Source organism: Triturus cristatus, chromosome 5_1 (assembly GCF_964204655.1).
Source record: "Triturus cristatus chromosome 5_1, aTriCri1.1, whole genome shotgun sequence".
Taxonomy (NCBI): Eukaryota; Metazoa; Chordata; class Amphibia; order Caudata; family Salamandridae; genus Triturus; species Triturus cristatus.
Window position 1 is genome coordinate 415,733,152 of NC_140587.1, and position 23,812 is coordinate 415,756,963.

At 46.2% G+C, this 23,812-nt stretch overlaps 1 protein-coding gene across 4 annotated transcripts in view; it reads left to right on the forward strand.

Moving 5' to 3' along the window:
- Positions 1–23,812, forward strand: part of RNF19A (ring finger protein 19A, RBR E3 ubiquitin protein ligase) — a 498,540-nt gene that overhangs the window by 165,756 nt on the left and 308,972 nt on the right. For all 4 annotated transcript variants that reach the window (XM_085605173.1, XM_085605174.1, XM_085605172.1 and 1 more), the window contains one exon: positions 1,770–2,515. In XM_085605173.1, coding sequence (XP_085461299.1) covers positions 1,920–2,515 — 596 coding nt within the window. In that variant the 5' untranslated portion in view covers positions 1,770–1,919. The remainder of the gene's footprint in view (positions 1–1,769; positions 2,516–23,812) is intronic.

The window sequence follows — 23,812 nt, forward strand, 5'->3', positions numbered from 1 at the left end:
GTTAAATAACAAATGTAACGTGTAGATCTAAGTCTCTTCAAGTTTAACAAATTGCATGAAGAGCCAATCTTTCCACCACATTGATTGCAGACTGAACAACATTTTTCAGTTTTGTTGTAGACTTGATCAATTTGATATCCTCCTCTGATTATTACCCTCCAAATCAGAATAGTGTAACAAATTGATCAAGGAATTAGATATAAATATTTGCTGGCCTAAGGCTTGTGTATTGATGTCTCAAATAAAAATATACTGATTATGAAACCCAGAAGAAGTTCAAAAAGAACGAAACGTGTTGGCTGAAGCAAAAATGCAATATGTTGTTCAATCAGTAGTCCATTTGGTGTGAAGGTGGATTTTAAATAATGAATAGATTTTATATCGAAATGAGATGTTCATGCGATCTGTTCCACTTGGAGCTACTGATGTCTACACACGTTCCATGTGTTATTTAACTAGGGTACAGGACTGATTTGCTTATTTCATCTTAAATACTGAGTTTACCTCTAATCTGTAAGTGCTCCATCATAATCCATATGGAATCCCAGAGGACTACTGTAGGAAAATAGAAGTCCTAAAATGTCCCCCCGTTATTTGGGTCGGGGGACAGCTAGAATAGTTTTGAATACCCTAGGCAGCGGAATCTTTAAAAGTAGATTTGCTCTTCTGGACATTTAAAAATAAGTCATCTGGTCGCCATAAATGACTGGGCATTCTTCACACAACAAAAACCATTAATAATGTCAGATGGGCATTGAGAGCGAAAATATACTTTGGGGCACTATAAGGAGTGCACATACTGACTCCATCGCTGAATCAGATGACAAGTGTGATTAAAATATGGCAAATAGTAAACTGCAAGATGGGCTGTGAATGTAAACCTACACTGAAAACCCCCTTATGGATGTCAGTGACTCTAAACCAGAAACAAAATCTGGAAGTACTCCAGGGATGGGACACAATTGTCATCCCAAAACTGTGCAACAGCTGAAACTCATGGTGACTCAAAACATTTGAGACCCTAAAGGAAGAAAATCAACTGGCTGACTCGTGTGCTACTGATAAATCCACGTTTCCACTGTGTTACAGAAACATAACATGAATCTCCACTGGAATATAGAGTGCTCTCTGCCTGCTCCATGAACATGCAATATCCCTGGTCTATAACTTACTAATAAATAATCTGAAACCACACTCAGTAGGCTTACAAATGAATAGGAAAAAGGACAGGGATACATAATGAATAACCCACACCAGCTTATTATTCTTTCCTGCAAAAATTAGCGAGGTGCTGATGTATGCATTAGGTTATTCTTTTCTAAGCTATTCAATTTTAATCAGAGCTCCAATCTCAAATGTAGCCATACATTGAAAAGACTAACTACTGGAGACGCAGCTAAACACTGGACTGTTGAAACATACAAGAATGCCAATAAAACAAAAATATCTCCTTGACTCAAACATGCCTTTGTGGACAATCCAGTCTGAAAATAGAAAATGTAAAACTCTTTGCTATTGCTCAAATTGTGTTGCCGTCAGTACCCATTATCTTTTTTGATACTGCAAGTTGTTGGAAAAGGTAAGTCTTGTAAAACCCGATAGATTATTAATGTGAACACAACAGCCTCAATATCATAAAACAAATGACCATTAGGGCTAACACAATAGAGTAGCTCTTCATAAAACTGATTTACAAATGTGAAGGCAAGATGCTTTCTATCGCAAAACTAAAATCATACTAATATGTACAATTCTTTCTCCCACTGCAGGAAGTCTATGACTTGCATGTGGAATGCTGCTTGTACGGCCAATACGTCTCAACGAACCAGATTTTTCAAGCTGAATGTAACATGGCTTAATGTTTTTTCTCCTTTGGTCAAACATGGTTCAGCCCACCTGTGAACTTTGACCCAAATGTAATGAGTATTCTAGACATGAGTTTGCATCGTCAGATGGGCTCGGATCGGGATCTGCAGTCATCGGCCTCCTCTGTGAGTCTTCCTTCGGTCAGAAAGGCCCCAAAGAAAAGACGAATATCCTTAGGATCACTGTTCCGCAGGAAAAAGGACTCCAAGCGCAAGTCGAAAGACCTAAATGGAGGGGTTGATGGGATCGCAAGCATTGAAAGTTTACACTCAGAAATGTGTATTGAGAAAAACTCTATTTTTTCCACCCATACCTCTTCGGACTTTGGATCTGCCTCAAACAACAAGCAGAGTGGAGATTCCTTGGAGTGTCCTTTATGCCTTTTACGCCACTCAAAAGACAGTTTCCCTGACATAATGACTTGTTCGCATAGGTCATGTCTGGACTGCTTGCGTCAGTATCTGCGAATAGAGATCTCAGAGAGTCGAGTTAATATCTGTTGCCCCGAATGCGCCGAACGTTTTAATCCTCATGATATCCGTTTGATACTGAATGACATCATCCTGATGGAAAAATATGAAGAATTTATGCTGAGACGTTGGCTTGTCGCCGACCCCGATTGTAGGTGGTGTCCTACTCCAGACTGTGGGTAAGAACATGCATTCCTCTATTTTTATTTTTCATTATGTACCTCTTCTGTAAGTTGTATTAAATATCCAACTCTGGATTTTTCCTGTTTGCACTGTGGAGTACTTAGCCAAATGTTCCAGGGTCGGTATGGTTGAAAGTCAACCAAGACCGTACCTCAACAAGAGGAAAGTAAAGAGGAAGGGATGGATCTATCTGTTCGTGGTCTAGGATGGGGTACTCAGGATGGGGGGGAGACAACAAAAGTGTCTCTTGTTGCCCTCACACACCCCGAAGGATGTCATGCTTCATCATCGGGCGAGAGGGTGATATTTTACCCCCCCCACTACACATAGTCTGGGCACCTCTCCCCACACTCTTCACCTCTACTGGTCCTGATGAAGCGCCATGGATCATTCTGACCACTAAAAGGCGCGAAACAGGTCGACCATTTGACCTGTATCTTCAGTTACTACTGACACATTACGTTTTGATTAGTAACATCTTTCCACGTTTTTTAGTGTACCAAGGGTACCTTCTTATTAAATTAGCTTCCCAGGTAACCCTTAGGTATTTTTATTCCTGCACACACTACCGTCACCACTGACCCTGGCACTCCCCCTCCACATACCCGCATGCACCAATCGGCAGCTCTCTTAAAAGATCTCCGCTAAAGAGACCCTTCGGGGGACCCGTAGGGCATTGCACCGCCGGCCCGACGAGGAGCACTGCCCGATGATGAAGCATGACATCCTTCGGGGTGTGTGAGGGCAACAAGAGACACTTTTGTTGTCTCCCCCCCCATCCTGAGTACCCCATCCTAGACCACGAACAGATAGATCCATCCCTTCCTCTTTACTTTCCTCTTGTTGAGGTACGGTCTTGGTTGACTTTCAACCATACCGACCCTGGAACAGTGCCTTCTAGTAATTACCCTATTGACTTCTCGGAGCACAGGCACTGGACCATTAACCAGCTCCTGGTCCCCCCCTCCCCTTTTTTTGGATACAGTACTTAGCCAAATACCAACACTCCCAGCTAACTAAATAATTTCCTGCTCTTTTTTTTACAATCTTGGACATTTCTTTATATTTTTCTAATATTCTCTTCAAAACTTGGTTATGCCCATTTGTTAAATGATGAGTACATTTTATTTTGATTGCTGTTCTATATTTAGCTTCACCTTTTGAAGTCTGTGCTAATTTTCAGACTGCAACCAGCTGAAGTAACTTTGATTTTGTATTATTTAAGATAAGCTTTGTCCTGGCAAAAGACCTATAAATTGAATTGCACATTCACATGTCACTGTTCGGACATAGGGATTTGCAGTTCGACTCTGAAGTGATCTGAAAGGAAACTGGCAGTAAACTAGCCATAGCTTTGAAATGGAAACAGGTGTTTGAAGGGAGGAGTGGGAAAGCGTGGGCTGATGAGATGGTGTAGGTCTATCGTCGGGTGAAATAATGAAAATGATTGGAAACAAGAACGGTTATTTTGAATCACCACAGTTGTCTGTGATGAAGAACTGAAAGCATGACAGAGGATGTAGTGCCACATCTGTTGAGACCGTTGTTCCATTTGAAACCAAGCAAGAAAAGCCTTGCAGCCTGCACAGAGCGGTAGAACAGGGAGATATGTGAGAATTGGATGAACCCATATTGGCAGATGTCATTTACATACGGAGGATGGGAGTAATGTGCAGAAGTCCTGGCAGGTGAGCATGTGAGGAAAGAAGACCATGCATGGATTTGATGAACAATTTTGATTTTTCAGATATAGTTGTATAAAACCGCTGATGTTGTCTGCCCATGGACCTCTACTCCAGCACCAAGGTCTACACCAGTTACGTTCGTGCCTACACTGACTCCACCGGTGCTGTTCGATGATTGAGTCTGAGCTAGGCCTGTGTCGAGCTATGAAATTACAAAAGTGTAACTGATGCTAGATTTAAATCCAGTTCCCCTGCTTAGTGTCAGTATCATCAGAAGATTCACAACGTTTTTGGCTCTGATTTGGACCAGTGGAAGAAGCACCCTATTTTCTTCAGAACATTGATGATGAGGAAAGGGTTAGTTTCCTCCTCCCTCTTAACACTAACAATTCATTATATGTTGACCTGCAAAATACCAGTGGGTAGGCAATCTCCTCAACTGAGCTAGACTCGCCATCTGGGCCACCAATGGAGTAAAGAGCTTAATTCACAGATTGGTCAGGAGAGCAGCTAAGGCACTATAGTTGCAGTTATTCATTACAGAGCCAAAACAAATGTATTGATCGAGATTCTTAGGCCAGGGTTTCCTTCCTCTGAACCTTTACTACTGTTTAATGAAGCTCTTACTGATGCCCTTCTGGCTGCATGGTCTAAACCATGTCTGTGTCCGTCAGTCAGTAGACCTGTGTCTAGGGGGATATAGATCAGCTCCCAGTAATCAGATCTTTCCCACTAAACACCATACATTGGAGATCCTAACTGTTCAAGCCTCAGTACGCCAACAGGGTTAATCCAGATTCCTTTCTGACAAATCCTCTGGATAGGGAGTCAAAAATAATTGCTAAGAGAATGTTTTCTTCGGCCACTTTGGCCCTCAGATCCATTAACGCAGTTTGCCTTCTCGGAAGGTACACCCATACACTGTGGGGAATGATCAGTGACCTGTTGCTTGCCATGTCGGAGGACACGAGGGCCGCGTAAGCCCAGAGGATTGATGATGGCAAATACAATTGTGCCACTGCACCTTCTTTGGGGCTATTGACACCAGCTGACTAATTCCCCAGCTAATACAGACAATTCAGAGGCTGTTGCAGGGAGCTAACATACAGAAAGTGCCAGCCATCTTAACCAGTGCTGTAGCAGGACAGGCCGTCCTTTCAGAGGCTGTGGCATTGGCAGAAACCGCTTCAACCAGCAGGCACAAGACTCCTCCAATTCTCTTCTGCTGCAGCAGCTACCACACTGCTTTACTTTGGCCATTCAGGCTCATGCCTGACTGGTGGGAGATCCATCATGACAGATATTTAGATTGTCTCATTCTCCCCCACCCTACTCCCACACTGAAGCAACTTACTGAAGAACATTGCGCAGTCCTGATATGGGAAGGTCACCTTCTATTGTTCAAAGGTGCAATATGCCATAGAGCGGCATTCCAGAATCGGAAATGGGGGGATTATGATTGCGTTATTTCCTCACCTCCATTGAAGGACAGACGCCTCGGGCCTCTTTTGGACGGTATGCGGTCTTCGGGCTGTGTTTTTCTGTGGACAGACACTGCACTGCAGTGCCTAATTAAATAGTTGGAGAAATGCCAGTCAACAGGTTGGGAAGGGGATTGGGTTACTGGGTTTGGGGGCACCCACGCTTAAAAAAAAAAAAAAAAAAAAAATGTATAAAAAAAAAAAGAAACCTAATTCACCGCAGGGCAAACACCGGTGTCGAGAGAGAATCTGTGGTTGCAACATTGTGAAATATCCACAGATTACAAGGAACAACATCCTCACTCTGGCTCCGATCCTGAGAGTATTGGACCCTGGACATTGGATGGCATACTTGAAACTGCAGGACACGTATTTCAATATGCCTGTCCTGCAGTCTCACAGACATTACCTGCAGCTCAAGGGGGGCCAAGTGCATTTTCAGTTTACTGCGCTCCCCTTATGCCTTACCTTGGTCCCTGGGGTGTTTGTGAAAGTGATAACCGTGTTGACTGGCCATCTTCAGAATTCAGGAGTAATTTATTCCTGTAACTCGACGACTGGCTGCTAAGGCAGGCTTGCCGCGGTCTGTCATAGACCACCTGTGCGCAACGGTCGAACTACTGACATTCTTTGTATTCACCTTCGAAGAGCTGAAGTCCCACCTGAACCTCTTACAAAGGCTTCCATTTAGTGGAGCAATACTGTAGACAGTGGTGTTTAGTCTTTAGGCTTTTCCAACATCGCAGTCATTCAGAATATGATCCTGATGTTTTGGGATCAATCCTGAGTTTCATTGAGGAGGACTCTTTTGGCTTCGTTAATCCTCATTAATCCTTCTCATGTGAATTGCCACGTGGTGGAACCTCAGATCCCGGTGGGCCCAGCATCATGGATGCCACTCAAACTCCATCCAGATCTCAAGAGATCAGGTACTGCAGTGATGGCTGTGGCAGGCAAATTTCCATCCTCCACCCAGAGTTCATGTTGGCAACAGTCAGGTCACAGCTGGGTTGGGGTAGGGGCACCTGGGAAAAGTGGAGATCAGATGATTTTGGCCTCCAGCAGACAGACCGCTGCATATCAGCCTGCTGGAGCTTGAGGCAATCTCTCAGGCCCTAAAATATTTTCAGCCATCTATCAGAAGGGAGTCTGGTGCAGATCCTCATGCGTCTGGGTAGATCTATCCGTCAGTCTAATGGGCAGTGTTGACAGTTCAGATTACTGATGTTCCTCCAAAGCACTTGTTAGGAGACTCATTCATTCCGGCTGGAGTGGAAAGAGCAACTCCGTTACACATTCTCATATCATGCACTGAAAAACATTTTAAATATATCATCTATGGGTAGCTTACCACAGATTGGCTCCTTATATTTAATTAGTACTAATGCTTTGAGGACTAATAATTCAAAGATCATTAAACATGGAAGGATTTTCATTTATGAAGAGTGTGCTTTTGATTAGTCGCCTTACAGTGAAGGATTTAAGCTACTCCTGCATAGGAAGGTCAATTCCCAGAGAGCTTTGTTTGAAGGAGCATCCTATTCCAAAAACAATCCCAAGAATGTTCTGTCTCAAGGGCCTATCCTGACTATGCCTGGTAGATTTCCCTTGGATGTTAGACAAACACAGGTGTATCAGTTTATTAGGTTGAGCAAGAAAACGTACAGGTGGTGTCCCACAAGTCTTTACTAAATGTAGCCAGAGATAGTGTGTTTTTGGTACATAACCTTAATATAACACCCGTCAGAGATGCATGTTTCAGGGCACTTATGCCCCTTTTTCACCAGTAGAACACACAAAAAATATGAAACCGTATTTTAGAAGACGTTAATTAGAGCCAGTGTACTGCATAACAAATGTAAAACTATTAAAGCCGCCTATAAAATAAATGAGTAAAAAGTAAATCTTATGAACATAGACAACGTAATACATGAGGCGACTATTTTATATTAAATAGAACACAGCAGTACTGTTACTGACTGCTCTTATGTCAATTTCAGTTGCATGATGTTTATTCACCACCAAGTTCACATGAATGGTAAGATTCAACAGAAACGGAAGCAATAGTCAATAATCTTTATAGCAACTGCAAACTCAATGTATCAATGGCACAGTCCACGTCATCTTGCTTTAGTCAAGGGAATCATTGTAAAACTGGTCCTGCTCTCATGTCCTATACACAGTTTGTAAAGCCCCACTGCTGAACAGAAACAAAGGTTCACTCAGTATTTTCAAATAACTCTGTGAATGCCCAAGAGACAGTTGTTATAGCACAACTTAGATGGTGAGGCAGAATTCTGGTACATAGGTGCTAGGGGCAGTTCAGCTATTCAACAGTAGTTTCGCAATCTAAATAAACCAATCTAAATCTCCCTAGCTATTGGCTAACCAAAGGCTTCTCAAGGCAGTGCTTGAAGAGGTGTGAGTTCTAAGGATATTATTTGAAGTAATGCTAAAGATGCACCACAAGCAAAAACTTCGGAGAAGATGAGTTAGGTGTCCAACTTGTAGATTGTCTCAGCTGGAATACAGGTGACAAGCCGAAACCGTGCATAGCAATAAAACCAGAGAATAGGGCCCAACCAGCAGCTTCCTCTCCTCAACATGGAGGAAAGGCAAGCACATAGCCATGCCCTGGGTGTGATTTCTATGGACTGCAGGATACTTGAATTCTTCAGTAGATCTTGAATCCTTAGATCTTCAAATCCTGCAGTGGATCCACAAATCCCCCAGTAGCTGTCTACTGAAATGGGGCAAACTGTCACAGCTTTTGGGGTGCCCGCATGGGATTACGACTGACTGTGCTTGTGAACGGTGGGAGTGCGGGTCACAACCGGGCAGCTCACATATAGCAGCCACAATCCTTGAGGACATGCTCAGGACCATAGGCAGATGGTAGTAGGGACGAGCACCTGTAGCAACCCATGATAAGCATATTGTTCCTCCCATTCAAAAGGAATCTGAGTCATAGGCACACCCCAATTGTATCCGTAAGCACATGGGAGCACAGTCAGAGTACAGAAAGATTCACATTCTGTTGATACTGTTCCACGACCTGAAGGTAGATAGAGCAGGTGTTTCAGAAATAGACTTCTGCCAGCCCACTTCCTCTTGACACAGCCACACAATGACCCAATCAAATAAACTTCCAGTGAAGAGGGACAGCCAGACCCACTCATTGATCAGGTGCCTGGGAAGCTTCCCACTACCAGGCCGCAATATAGGAAACACAGGAGGGACAGTATCACTGAACTGTGCTTGCCAGTTCAGGAGTTTCTTGTTAGCAGGTCTGGTGGTTATGAGCTCTGTGGCCTCTTCGCAGTGCAATGTGTGGATCCAGGCAAGCGGACTTCTGTATTTGACATTGTTATTGGTGATGACCAGGACTTGTAACAGGATGTGGTGGCGAGATTGAAGCAATGACTTTCATTGGTAAAGTTTGACTGTGATCTAGCTGCTGGGCTGCACATCGTGGCAGACTTCCGTCAGGCTAGAAGGAAATGCAGTTTTTATCGTAGAAAAAAGAAGGGGCAACCATTTTGTTTGAGGTAGGTTTAATGTAAGAATGCTTTAGTCTTTGCTTAAGATTATCTTAGCGTTCCATACCAAAGGTTCCTTCCTCTCCTTAAACCAGGCAAAGATCACCTGAACTGCACGCACTGCAGGCCAATTGCCCTTCTTAATTGTGATGTCAACATTGTCACATCCATACTGGTCTATCGCCTCCATCATGTGTGGACCTGACTGGTCTCTCCTTGCCAATCTGGCTTCATTAAAAAGCACCAGGCCAGGGACAACACCCAATTGGCCGTCACTTTGATGGAGACTGCAGCAAGACAATGCCAACCGATAGGTCTCTTATCCCTCGATGCAGAGAAGACCTTTGACCGAGTGGACTGGCCCTACCTGTCAGAACTCCTGACCAGGAGTCGCTAGGCCTGAAAATCAAGACCTTTATCCTAGCAAACGTCAAGCAACTAACCGAAAAGCTTAAAATGACTGGGAATTACACGGTGGAGGTCCCCCTTACAAGGGGAACAAGGCAGGAATGTTCCCTCTCCCTGTTGGTGTTCACGCTGGTGATGGAACCAGTTATCACCAATATCATGCGGAACCCTAATGTACATGGTCTGCGGGTGGGAACCAAGGAACCTAAAGTAGCATTGTTTGCGATGATATTCTTTGTTTTGTGACTATCCCCGAGGTGACGATCCCTGCTTTATTGTCAGTGTTAAACCGTTTCTCCCTGGTATCAGGTTTTTAAATCAACTACTCAAAATCGCAGGGCATGGGGGTAGCAGACCCACAGGAAGAGATGCGCGCACCTCTCCAACATAATGGTTTTTCATGGACCGGGGTGTCCATCCAATACCATGGGGTGGTCCTGTTGACCCACACCAAGTCCCTCTGTGACAGAAAATTCCCCTTTTGATCAACACCCTTTTCAAACACTTATGCAGATGGGGTAAACTGGAAATCTCTTGGATGAGCAGACTAAACAGTTTTAAAATTAACTTCATTTGCTTTATGTTCTACAGACACCGACCCTTACAATACCTCAAAAATTCGAATGCATATCCGGGACAAGATGCTAACATTTTATATGGCAAGGCAAATCCCCACAAGTAGCGTCTTCAGTCGGCCAGCTCGCAACCTATGAAAGAAGGTGGCCTGGGCTTCCCTTAGGTAATGGTCTTTTCCTGCTCAGCACAGATTCGACTGGTGTTTGACTTGAATTATGACCTAGACGATAAACTGTGGGTACAGGTGGATCAGGCGTTTCCCCTGTCCCGTTTAGGGACCTGGTATGGCTAACACCATGTACTGTGATAGATTTTCATACTCTCCTTCCCTCAGTGATGACCCTATTGTCATGTTGACAAACTCTCCTTCGGAAAAAGCATGTTCGAGGCATGTGTAGCTGTAGTTACACATGCTGTGCATACTCCTGTAATCTAGTGTTGGGCCTGGATGTGTTTAAGTTGTTTTTCTTTGAAGAAGTCTTTCGAGTCACAAGGTACTGTGATGACTCCTCTTGGAGATAAATGTTCATGGTCATTGACTCCATTGTTAGATTGTGTTCTTTTCGTTGGTGGGTACAGACGTGTGCTCGGGGTTGACACTGTTGCAGTGCTCTTTTCAGTTCACGCGGTTCCTTCCCTCCTTCTGTACTGTACTTTGATTGCGTCTTTCTTTCTTTCATCTCTGGTCAACATTTGATTACTTCATTCGAGCGGAGTCCAGGTTGACCAGAGCCTCTCCTGTGCTTTGCTCTTCGGAGCCTACTCTGGTCTCTCCTTTCGTGTCCCCGCCTCTTGCCTCGACGGTGATGGAACGGACGCCATTCCAGTATTGTCCTCACTGCCACGCTAAATATCCTTGGACAGATCTTCATCAGGTCTGTAAATTATGCCTGTCACCCGAACACAACAAGGCTCCCTGTAACACGTGCCGCTTGTTCCGCTCCAAGAGGCCTCTTCGTGACAGGCTTGCTCGTCGACTCAAGATGTCACGTAGGGGCAGCAACGAGACCCCGGACTTCTTTGGTCCTGAGGACATCAGAAGGGAACATAATCCACAACGGTCTACTGCAGATGAAACGGTCTACTGCAGATGAAGAGACTTTCTCCTCTGAGGAAAGTTCTGACAACACCTTGGAGATCGAGAACCTTCCACTTGCTCAGAAGATCTCCCTCGCTACACTGCCCTCAACCGAAGCAGTCTTTACCCAAAGTGCACTCAGCCACTCTGGAGCACCAGAGACAGGCTTTCGGACCACCACTGCTGTTAGGACATGGTCACCATGTCAAATTACTTCGGACGCCCGCCCAACTGCATCACTGGCTACTCAGACACCTAGGCGACCCTCTGCACTGAACACATCTGCCTCAGCTCCGACCAACACCTCAGGTACGAAACAAAAAGTTCCCGCAGAGCCAAAGACCTCATCTTCAACCAGCAAGTCCAACAGTGGCGTAGTCCAGCCAATGCTCCATAAGCTGCAAGAGGAGCTAGACTTGAGGCAGAAACGTTTGGTTAGCCACCCCCACATGGGCTGCATCCTTAGCCGCCCTTCGGGCCCTGCTGCTTCACCCTCAAAACGTCAGTTGTCCTTCACGGCGGTCTTTTTTTTTTTTTTTTTTTGAAACCGTTTATTGCAATCTCAAATATATACAGGTACGGGCCTACAACCTTCCGGCCGGCCGCTAAAATGACAGAAATAAATGACATATATACAATAAGGCACTTGGCGTTACAGAGACGCTAAAGCAGGAGGTATCAGCAACGTGGGCCACATGACTCTAAGCCCACAATACGGTTTCGTTTTATACAACACAACAACATAAAACCACACCCGCAAGGCAACCCGAGAGCGAAAATGACAACATACGCTCCTCAAATGGGGGGACCCCAACCATACACTAAAATCGAAGGAGGGGAAGGGGAATAGGTCTGGGACTGGGAAAACTCTGTGCCCGGGATTGAGGGAGGGGGTCATCTAGGGGGACGGAGCTGGTGAAGCGGGAGGCAACAATGGCGGCTCGCAAATACCCCCGCGGTAGGCGTTCCAGGGGCCCCACACCTTCAGCCACGCCCCAGGCTTACCCCGCGCCACATGCACCAATCCATGTGTTCTTTCCAGGCCGACACTGCCGGGGGCCTCTGGGATCCCCACAGTTGAGCGATGTCACGTTTAGCAATCATATAACCCAGCGTCACCCATCGCGTCTGCGGAACCGAGTAGTCGGTCGGTTCCCACACATTCAGCAGGCATCTCCTCGCTTCAGGCACCAGCACGACATGCGTAATCGCTCGCAGGACCTCATGCACACCACGCCAGAATCGCTCCACCCTCGGACATTCCCACAGAATATGTAAAAAGGTCGCCAATGCACCGCACCCACGCCTACACAGTCCATCCTCGGCATAGCCCATACGCAGAAGCCCTGGCCCCGTCGCGTACACCCGGTGAAGTATCTTAAGCTGGACGAAGCGAAGGCGAGCCGGGATGGCCACCTCCTTCGGGGAGGCCACCGCGGAAATCCAGTCCTCGTCGTCCAGCTCCAACCCATCGGCAACCCAAGCCTCGCGGAGCCCAGTCAGTAAGCCCGAGCGGTCATTAATCAACTTCTTGTAGATGAGGGAGATCGTGCTGTCCGGAACGTGGCCATCTAGCACTCTATCCTCCAGTGGGGAGGACTCCGGAATGGCGGCCACGTCTGGGAAGACAGAGCCCAGTGCGTGACGGACCTGCAGGTATCGAAAGTATTCACTGCCCTGCAGCTGAAACTCCGCCTGCAGTGTCTCGAAAGTTTTGAATCCTCCCCTCGTCCAGAGGTCCCCCACTGTACTAATGCCTATCGTGTCCCACCTATCGAAGCCCTTCGAGGTCCATAGGGAGCCCAACCTCTCAGACGCATACAACGGTGACGCCCGGGTCAAACGGTCCTTCCATCCCATAGCTGCATTGGCCGCGTGCCATACTCGCACCATGACACGCGTGGGTCCCGTCAGGCGGGAGTCGGGCACGCTAGTGTAGAGTGCTCGATTGTAATCGCCACCGGGCAGGAGCATCTTGTCCATTTCAAATGCCGGGTTTAAGGCGGGCCCGTAGAGGCCGTGATTAATTGCAGCTAATTGGGAGGCCCAGTAATACCGCTTAATATCCGGGAGGGCAATCCCTCCGTCATACCACGGGAGCGTCAACTTTGCCAGGGCTATACGCGGCCTCCCGTCCCAGAACAGGCGGCGCTGCAAACTCTCCACCTCACGGAAGTAACGCGCCGGGACCAGGTCTATCGAGTTCTGGAGGGCGTACAGAAAGCGCGGTAACGACATCATCTTGAACAATGCCGCCCGGCCGAGCGGCGAAAGCGGCAAGCGCCGCCAGCGCGCGACGTCCTCCTTCAAGCGCTGGAGGGGGGGGAAGCAAATTCCGCTCGTAGCGGGCCACTGGGTCCAGCGTAATATAGACGCCCAGGTAACGAAACCCCTGCGAGGCAATCTGGATCGGGCAGCCCCGCGGGAGAACAGGAGCCTCCCCGGAAAGCACATAGACACAGGATTTAGCCCAGTTGATAACAAGACCTGAGTTACGGCCGAAGGAGCGCAGAACATCAACCAGGACAATCAGTGATTTACGCGGGGAGGCTAAGTACAACAGGATGTCGTCGGCGTAGAGGGACACGCGGTCCTCATACTCAGGGGTCCAACTGAGACCACGGATAGAGGGGTGCCACCGCAGCCACTCCGCCAGGGGTTCCAAGGCCAGTGCAAACAGGAGCGGCGACAGGGGGCAACCCTGTCGCGTGCCCCGTCCGAGCACGAATGGGGCCGACTTCACGGCGGTCTTGGATATTCCGATAAAATATTGCAAGAAGGTGGATAGGGCTATCAGCCCCTTACCCCATGCAGAACCATCCGCTCGTCCTATTCATCAGCCTTAGCCTTCACCATCCCCTCCTAGCCCCACTCTGACATGGTTGGGTGTAATTACATATTTGACACTCCACACGGTGACCCATGGGACTCCTATGATGTAGGCCCTCCAGGGAATGCAGATCCCAACCTCTTCCCAGCCCGCCCTCCCATCTGGACTATTCCAAGCCTGATAAGAAACTCATTGATAGGTCTGCCTTCTTTAATAAGGTGGAACCCGACACTAAACCTCTAGAAAACTTCCTCTTTGCAACCCTCTCCTCCACTCACTGCTCAACTCAGTACCTCGCCATACGCACATGCTACGTCACACTCCTGACATTTTCAAAGAGCCTGTCGGGGCTATGGTAAGAACACCTAGGGTGGATTAAAAAATATAAGGCCTCTCCTTCTGACCCATCTATGTTCGTGGTCAGCTCCGGTCCGATTCTCTAGTGACTACTGCTCATAAGTGAGCAAACTCTCAGACCAGTAGGGATGCCCTGCCAGCAGAAAAGTAAAGTAAACGTATAGATGTAGGAGGAAAAAGGGTGGCTGCACAATCGGCCAGTCAATGGCGTATAGCTAATTCTGTCAGCCTCCTAGAAAGATATGATCTTGCCCATTGGGACAAAAGGGAGGAGCTCCTCAAATACCCCTCGGAGGAGCTCCTCCAATACTTCTCAGAGGAGCACAGAAAAAGGAGGTAAATAATAGTTTCGGAGGTCAAGCATGTATCTGATACCTCTACTTGCTGTGCCCTAGATGCAGCAGACACTTTTGCCAGGTGCGTAACTTCTAGTGTCCTAGCACGCAGACAGACCTGGCTCATTATCTCTGACTTCAAGCCTGAAGTTGAGCAGAATCTGTTAAACATGCCTTTTGATGGTCAGCATCTCTTTGGTCCACAAGTGGACCAAACCTTAGAAAAGGTAAATAAAGATGCAGAAACTGCCAAAGCAAAGGGAGCACTTCAAACACCTGTGGCTCCTTTCACTGCACACCTTACCATGGAGTCTAGATGACCTCCTCCCCTTAAACTTCCACATTCTACAAGTGCACTCAAGGTCAGTAATCCTCCCCCAGGAGTTATTTCAGAGGGACCTATAGAGGCAACAATACTGGAGGCAGAGGCAAGGGTGGCTTTCCAGAGGTAACTACTTACTTAATTAGTCCTACTACCCCTACTATGGTATAGCTCATCAACCAGGACTATCTAGCCATCTCTGTCCTGGGCTTTTCCTTCAATCTGACTTTAGGTGTAACCCATCCCTTTCCAGTCAACCTCGAGGCCTTGACGCTAGGTGTTTCTTTCTTGGCCTTTTTCTATCCTTTTCCCTTAAGGGTTCCAGGTGAGGGCTTGTCTTTTGGTGTTTGATGTGGGCTTGTGGAGGGTGTGACCTAACCAGCCCCAGCTTCTTTTCATGATTTCTTCATGAGCAGGGAGTTGTAAAGTCTGTTGCCTTAAGTTGTTGTAGCTGATGGTGTTTGCCTGCATATTTGGAGGATTTTCTTCAGACAGATCTTGATGAAGGTCTGGACTTTGCTGGTCACTGTCGTCCTCCAAGTTCCTGCTCCATACAGATGGGAGCTATAACCACCCCCAAACCCTGACTTGCCTCTTCTTTGCCCTGACCACACAACACTGGTCGGGGGGGGGGGCTCCCACATAGCAAACAGTCACCTCAGACCAGTGGATGATGAATTTTATCCAACATGGTAATTGCCTGGACCTCACTTCAGCGACTCCCACCATGCCATCTCACAAATACAGACTCCCAGCAAAACATCAAAGGATACCCAGGGAGGAGAGCAAATTGCTTCTCCTCAAAGAGGCTATAGAACCTGCCCCCCGCAATAAGCAAGCTACATCCTGTTGGAGCACTTCCATAGGGTACCCTTCAGGAACTCTACCAGGATCGAGTCCTTTGAGGTACTGCTCCCTCTGTTCCAAACCACATCATCAACTCAGTCAGAACGGTCATGCGCCTCCTAGGCATGATGGTTTCTTGCATTACTATATTTCCACATGCCAGGCTACATAAGCGTATATTGAAGGAATGCTTATTGCAACAGTTGTCTCAGGCGAAGAGTCATTGGGACGATCAAGTGTTGATCGACCTTCGCACCTGTTGCTCTCTGCAGTGGTGGAACACCAACAACCTGTGGGGGTGGGGGGTGGGGGGGAGGCGCAGGGGGAGGGGGGACCTTTCCTTGACCTAGTTCTGCAAAGAATGGTTAAAACAGAAACCTTCCTTATGGGTTGGGGGAGACAGTTACAAGAAACTGACTGTCCGGGGTCAGTGAGAATCCATACATCATGGCCTCCACATCAACTACCTGGAACTTCTGGCCGTTAATCCTGCACTGAATGCTTTTCTACCTTACCTGATAGGCAAGGTTGTTATTGTACATAGTCACAATATGACAGCCATGTACTATGTTCAGAAACAGGGAGGGACACACTCTCCACCACTGTCTCCGCTATCCCAGACCATTTGGCATTGGGCACTCCGCCACTAAATTCATTTGCTAGCGGACTACCATCCGGAGATGGACAACGATTTTGCTGACCTCCTCAGCAGGATATGTGGCAAAAAGTCCAAGAGTATTGTATTGTATTTTATTTTATATAGCATTTATAAAGCGCAACAAACAGCCTACGGGTACCCTGGCGCTGTGGTACAAGACGCAAACCATCATAGAGTGAAGAGAGTAGAAACCAAATAGACCGCACTTAAAGACAAGTGATCATTTCCTGGGGAAACAGCCACGTTTTGATCCTTTTCCTAAACAGAGAAAGGGTGTTACATTGTCTAAGTTCAAGAGGTAGCTCGTTCCATAGCCTCACAGCAGCAGAGCTGAAAGCCCTCCCTCCCATTCTAACCTTGTTGAATCTTGAAACCTTCGCCAAAGAAGCAGAGGAGGAGCGGAGTCTCCAAGTGGGTGTGTACCAAACCAGTTTCTTCTGTAGAGGCATGGGTCCAGATCCATGCAAAGCCCTGAACACTATACATAAGGACTTGAATTGTATTCCTTGCAGCACTGGGAGCCAATGTAGCTCGGCTAAACACAGTGATGCAGACGAATCTCGTGGTCTGAACAGCACCAATTTGGCCGCCGCATTTTGGACGCGTTGCAATCGCTGAACCAGATACTTTGGTGACTCCCGCAGTAGGGCGTTGCAGTAATCAGGTCTGCTTAGGATAACACCTCGTACTATTAAGGCTCTGGCCGAGTTTGAAAGCAACGGGAGGATCTTTCTCAGAGCTCTGATCAAACCAAAGCAACATCCCACTGTTTTATTCACTTGCGTCTCCAAAGACAGGTTGGCACTAAATGTGACTCCCAGATTTCTCGTCGTCTTAGTCGGAGCCAGAGGAGTAGAAGTTACAAGGGCCCAGAAGTTATGAGGGAGGGGCGGAGGAACCTTCCTAACTGTGCAGTGAAGGATTTCGGTCTTGTCCGAATTAAATTGTAGAAAATTATTCCATAGCCACTGCGCAGTATCAAGCATACAGGTGTGAAAATCCTCCAAGGCATTAGACTGGGTTCTATCTAAGGATAGAATAATCTGGGTGTCATCAACGTAGTTGACTAATTTCACATTGTGACCCTGAATTATGTTAACCAATGGGCTCAGATATATATTAAACAAAATCGGGCTGATGGCAGACCCTTGAGGAACACCATGCCGGATTTTGGAAAAGGCAGATTTAAATGGAAAGATAGGATCGAAACCAATCAAAAGCAATACCCACTATTACTACCTCCTCTAGACGGGTCAGCAAGATGCCATGGTTAACTGTGTCAAAAGCGGCAGAAAGGTCAAGCCGAATAAGAATTGCCGATTGTCCCCTGTCTGCCAATAGACGAAGATCGTCCATCACGGTAACCAGAGCAGTCTCTGTTCCTTGTTCCGGGCGGAAGCCAAATTGTGCATCCGCCAACTTGTTGTTAAGTTCTAGGAACTGTGACAGAGCTTTGCTGACTAATCGTTCGAGGATCTTCACTGGGTAGGGTTGGAGAGAAATGGGCCGATAATTTCCCGGACAGGTTGGGTCAAGAGTGGCCTTCTTCAGAAGTGGCGTAACCACGGCCTGTTTCCAGCCGGATGGTCCAACCCCACTGGATAGTGATTGATTGCAGATCTGCCGAAGTCTGGGAAAAAGTTCTGAGGCAAATTCCTTCAAGATTTTATGTGGAAGGGGATCCAGTGGGGAGCCAGAAGAGACACCCAAAGCAATCCTGCAAAATTCCTCCTCCGAAGGAAGCTCAAAGTGGTCCAAGAGACTCACATTGGCAGTCCCTACACCAGGCTGGTTTCCTGCAAAAGATACCTTTACTACACCATTGGTCGAGGCTTCAGCTCCACTAGTCATAATTTCTTCCCCTGCAGATAGATTTGTTTTGAGACCATTAATGATAGGAACTATTTCCAAGATAACATTAGTACTATCACAGAGATCTTGGGTTGGCTGAGTTATGTTTTGTGAACATTTCTGATTAGTGATGTCATCAACTATTTTAAAGATACTTTTAGATTTGTTTGACGAGTTCATGATAATCTCTGCAAAATACTCCGCTTTGGTGGAGAAGATTTCTTTTTTGTATATGGACATGGATCCATGCAATCTTGTCCTTGTCTGCATAAAACTTTCTCCGTTTTCTTTCAGCCTGTTTGCATTTCATTTTCAGGGTTTTCAATTTATCATTAAACCACCTGGCAGAAGGTCTACCACTTTTCTTTCGGTCTTTCAGAGAGGCGATTTGATTAACTGTTGTCGTGATTTGATTATAAAACTCTGCATAGTTCTCCTTTACTGACCTGGATATCTCAAAGTTCCCTTTGATGGCAAACGTTGGTGAACACTTTGCCTTTCCCAGAATCCCCTTCCAATCCCTGCTTAAGAAACTCCTAGCTTCCCTAGTAGCTGGAGCTCCCCTACTGGGGTTAAATGTTGAGTATTTGACCAGATGGTGATCAGTCCAATCCACTGGGAGCACCTTCACATGTCTGGTGACCCTTTCCTCACTAAATATTAGGTCAAGTATGTGCCCCTCTGTGTGTAGGCCATGACACCCTTTGGGGTAGGCCTAGGCTTTCACAGGATTGAAAGAGATTGTTATATCCTGTATCTAAAGTCCAGTTTGGCCATAAATTAAAATCCCCTACAATGAGCAATCTAGCATGAGTAAGAGCCATGTTATTAAACACATCAATCAGTGCCTGCAATTGAGGTAAACTAACTGCACCAGGGGGTCTATAACAAACTATGCCATCCAATAGATGTCCTCTGTGGTCCTTTGAAGAGAACCTCAAGAGCTCAAACCCCTCCAATACATCAATATCAATGGGGACAAAGTCCCACCTTTCCTTAAACAAAACGCCAACCCCCCCCCCCCCCCCCCCACCCCCCCTCTACTTGTAGCTCTTGGCTTGTGCAATATCTTATAGCAAGGGGGACACGCCAATCCTGGTTCAAGAGCAGAATCAGGAAATGTCCATGTTTCGGTCATAAATAAAACATCTAGGTGATGTGCTTCAACAATTAATTGAGTCTCTATAAAATGTTTAGGGAGCGATCTGATATTTAGTAGTCCGCAAACCAAAGCAACTCCACCTGCAAGTCCTCCTCCACTACTTTTGCAGATGGGTTTTCTCTCAGATAGACCTGTTTGCAAGAGCAGAAAATGGAATATGCACAAACTTCCCCTCCAGGTTCCCACATCCTCAGTCCAGTGGCAATGCATTATGAATGAACTGGTGAGGGTTATTTGCCTATGCTTTTCCGTCTCTCCCCCTTCTTCCGTTTGTGGTTTGGAGGCTCCTGCAGATGTCCTTCACACTCATCCTGGTAGCACCCACATAGGCCTGCCAGCCCTGGTACACTACTCTGCTCAAACTCTCCATTTCCCCACACAGGAGGCTCCCCAACACCCCGGACCTTCTCACGCAGAACCATGTTGAAATTAGGCACCTATATCCCTCAGTCTTGCCATCTGGCTCCTGAGGTCTTAGAGTTTGGATACCTTAATCTTCCACCTGAATGCATGAGCATTCTCAAGGAAGCGTGCAGACCTACCACCCATGCCTGCTATGTGGCCAATTGGAAAAGATTTGTCTGCCATCGTCACTCAAAAGAGATTGACCCTTTGACAGCCACAGTGCAGAACGTTGTCTGCTACTTACTCCACATGCAGGTTTCTGATCTAGCCTTCGCCTCCATACAATTTCACCTGCCCCCTGTAACTGCCTACCTGCAAAAAAAGACAACATATATCTCTTCAGGATACCGGTCATTAAAGCTTTCATGGATGGGCTTGAAAGGTACTACCTTCCCTGGTACTACCGGCACCCTCATGGAATCTCAATGTTGTTCTTGCACGACTCATGGGCCTCCCATTTGAGCCCCTCCACTCCTGCTCCCTTCAGTTCTTCTCTTGTAAAGTGGTTGCTATCACCTCACTCAGGCGTGTCAGTAAGCTTCAGGCACTGATGCTGGAAGAGCCTATTTTCCAAGTACATAGGGATAGGGTTGTCCTCGGCACCAACCCCAGATTCTTCCCTAAGGTAGTCTGTCATTTTCACCGTATTGGGCTACCTGTTTTTTTCCCCTGCAACCTCATTCATTTGCAGAACGGACTCTCCATCCTTGGGATGTAAAATGAGCTTTCGTGTACTAAGTTGATAGAACCAAGCCTTTTAGAAAGACACAACAACTTTTTGTCACTTTCTCCAAACCCCACAAAGGGAAGGCTCTAATACTCGGGCATTGCCAGATGGATAGTTAAAGGCTTCCAAACATGCTATGCTAAAGCTAAATAATTCTACTGACTCTTCCTAGATCACACTCTACCTGTAAGAAAGGGGCCTCTATGGCCTTCCTGGGTAATATCCCTATTGCTGATATATGCAAAGTATCTACCTGGTCCACACCACACACTTTCACAAAACACTACTTTGTGGATGTTCTGGTCCGCCAACGAGCTACTGTAGGTTAGGCAGTGCTCTGTACACTCTTTCAATCTTTTGCAACATCCCCAGGTTAGCCACAGCTTTTTTGGAGGACTGCTTTACCGTCTGTTTACAGCATCTGTATCTACAGCCACACATGTCTCGAACAGAAAATTTTACTTACCCTGTAAATATCTGTTTGTGGCATGTAGTGCTGTAGAATAACATTCGCCCACCCTGCCCGGATGCCTGTAGTCGTTGCAGTATCTCTTTTTATATATTTTTTGCTTCTTATGCATGGACATCTCTCTATATATCACTTCGCTTCATATTCCACCTTTACCCGCCATGCAGGAAAAACTAACAGTGGAGTTGATAGCCATACACATTATCTCCAAGAGGAGTTGTCACAATACCTCTGTACTCGAAAGACTTCTTAGAAGAAAAACAACTTGCACACTTCCAGGCCCAACACTAGATGGCATAAGTATGCACAACAGGTGAAACTACAGCCCTACATGCCATGCAGATGCTTACAGGGTAAGTAGCACTTTCCTTTCTTCCTACCCCTTCCTTCTCTCCCCACTACTTAGCAACCTGGACTTTCCCCCCAGGAGTTACAGATCCAGGGTTCCGATCCTGGGGACAGGGACATCTTCCATGCTTGAGAGAGTTCCATGCCGATGGGGCACCCCGGACCAGGGAAGACTTAACAGAGCATTTCCATCTCACCAGAAGAGACGTTTTTAGACTCTCACAAGCCTTACATTGGGGTGGGGAGGGGAGACGTTCGACATCACTTGCGAAGGGAGGAGTCTCCCATAGAGTCCCTCTTTACTAACCATATCGGTCGCAGGGGCATATCTTGGCTCTACAAACACATCTTGGAGCTGAATCCTCATAGGAGACACTCAGATGAGCTTGAGTAGAACTTGGGGACAGAGATATCCAATGACATTTAGAAATCTATTTGACAAAGGGTCGCCAAGTGGTACCTAACTCCCATTAGATTACATAAGAAGTTCGACAGTCTGACACATGATGGAAGGGATGGTGGGAACGTGGCACATTATTTTACACATAGTGGCCATGTTCTTACATCCAGACTTTCTGATGAGACGTTCTCTCACTCATACCCTCCATTATGAACATTACACTTCCACGTGATCCCCTGATAATACTCCTTGGGTACTCTGGCGGTCTGGGCCTTTACCCCACGACTCACCTTTTGTTGTGGCTCACCTTAGTATAGCCCAAATGTAGAAATGGCAGAGCCCCCTACGCTCAACGTTTGGTGAGGGAAGGCATGGTCTGTATATGCCATGGAAACACTGTTGGCAATGATCCACGATAGAACATACACGTTCAACCAGATATGGCGCCCATTCATGACTTATGTGAAAAGGTTCGACTGGGAGGGTGGGTGCTATCCTGACAATGTCTCAGATTCTTCGGCGTCCGGTGTCTGCGACATGTCCCATTCGGATCATAGTGCCAGTATGGATGCTGAGTCGATCTTGGACATTGAAAACAGTTGCACCTATTATAACAACACCAGGCCCTGGCAACTGGAGAGCTGCAAGTCCGATTCGTGTGCTGTATGTGTCTCTTACTTAAACCTGAAAATGTAAGGACATTTCTGTGCGCTCATGTGTACCCCTTTTCCCTACTTCTTTTTTGTACTTGTTTTTCTCTCGCTCCAAAAGTTATCAATAAAGCTGTTCCGAAAACAAAAAAAAAAAAGAGGGCACATGTCAGCGTATTTCTTCTAACAGATTGCTGCTGTTTTATCCTGGAAATTTGTGTTTCCTTTCCTTTCTCTGACTGCAGAGTTTTGAAAAGTGAACTGTTGGACAATCGTCCTGGGGAACAGGAATTGTAAAACGAATGGCTGTAGTTGGTTTTTCCTCTAAAACACCGCATTTAAACAGCCGCGAAATTAACAGTACAGAATATCTCCGCAGTTTGGAAAGCACTTTTTTGTATGTCAGAAGTGTGATGCAGAGAACGATTTTAATGAGATCAAAACCAATCGCGCCACTTTACTTGGTGATGTGCAACTGGTAAATATGTGCTGAAACCAGATTATCATCTCTACTCTATATAGTCTTATGAGTAAAACTGCATGTCAGTAGGAAGTTTTGTGGCTATTTCAATGGGAAAAGTGCTGTCTGTAAATGACAATGTGCTACCATATCATGCTTTAGTAATATATTTATTACTAGTGAAGGATTCCAAACAAGAACTGAGAAGCATTTCTACCCTCCCCCTGATGACGATACGGTTGTTGAACTATGAGTCAAGTCAAGGAGTCATGTGCGAACGTCTAGTCTATTAAATCAAACAAAATATTTTTTTTGTACAGCAGACGTGCTGAACTCCCATATTTGATAATGAAGAAAATAGGGACAGGGTGAAATGGAATCTTTGCCCAGGGTCAAACAATATGAGGCCAGTTTGAGTCAAGAGCATTACAATTAAGTCAAATACAGTATTCAAGTCACTTGATATGCCGGTCTGATAACATATATATATATTTTTTTTAAGGTCTGCTCTGTTAAATGAGTAAGTGAAATTCGTACGTTTACTGTAAATAGAGCCTTACCTACAATTCCCTGATGAGTCATTTTAAGGACTAATCCTCCCCTTATGCCTAAAGTACTATTTGATTTTCGTGTAAATGAACCTATAATCCTGAAAATGTTCCAAAAAAAAAATCCCCAACAAGGCAGCAGAAAGGGCACCTCGTAC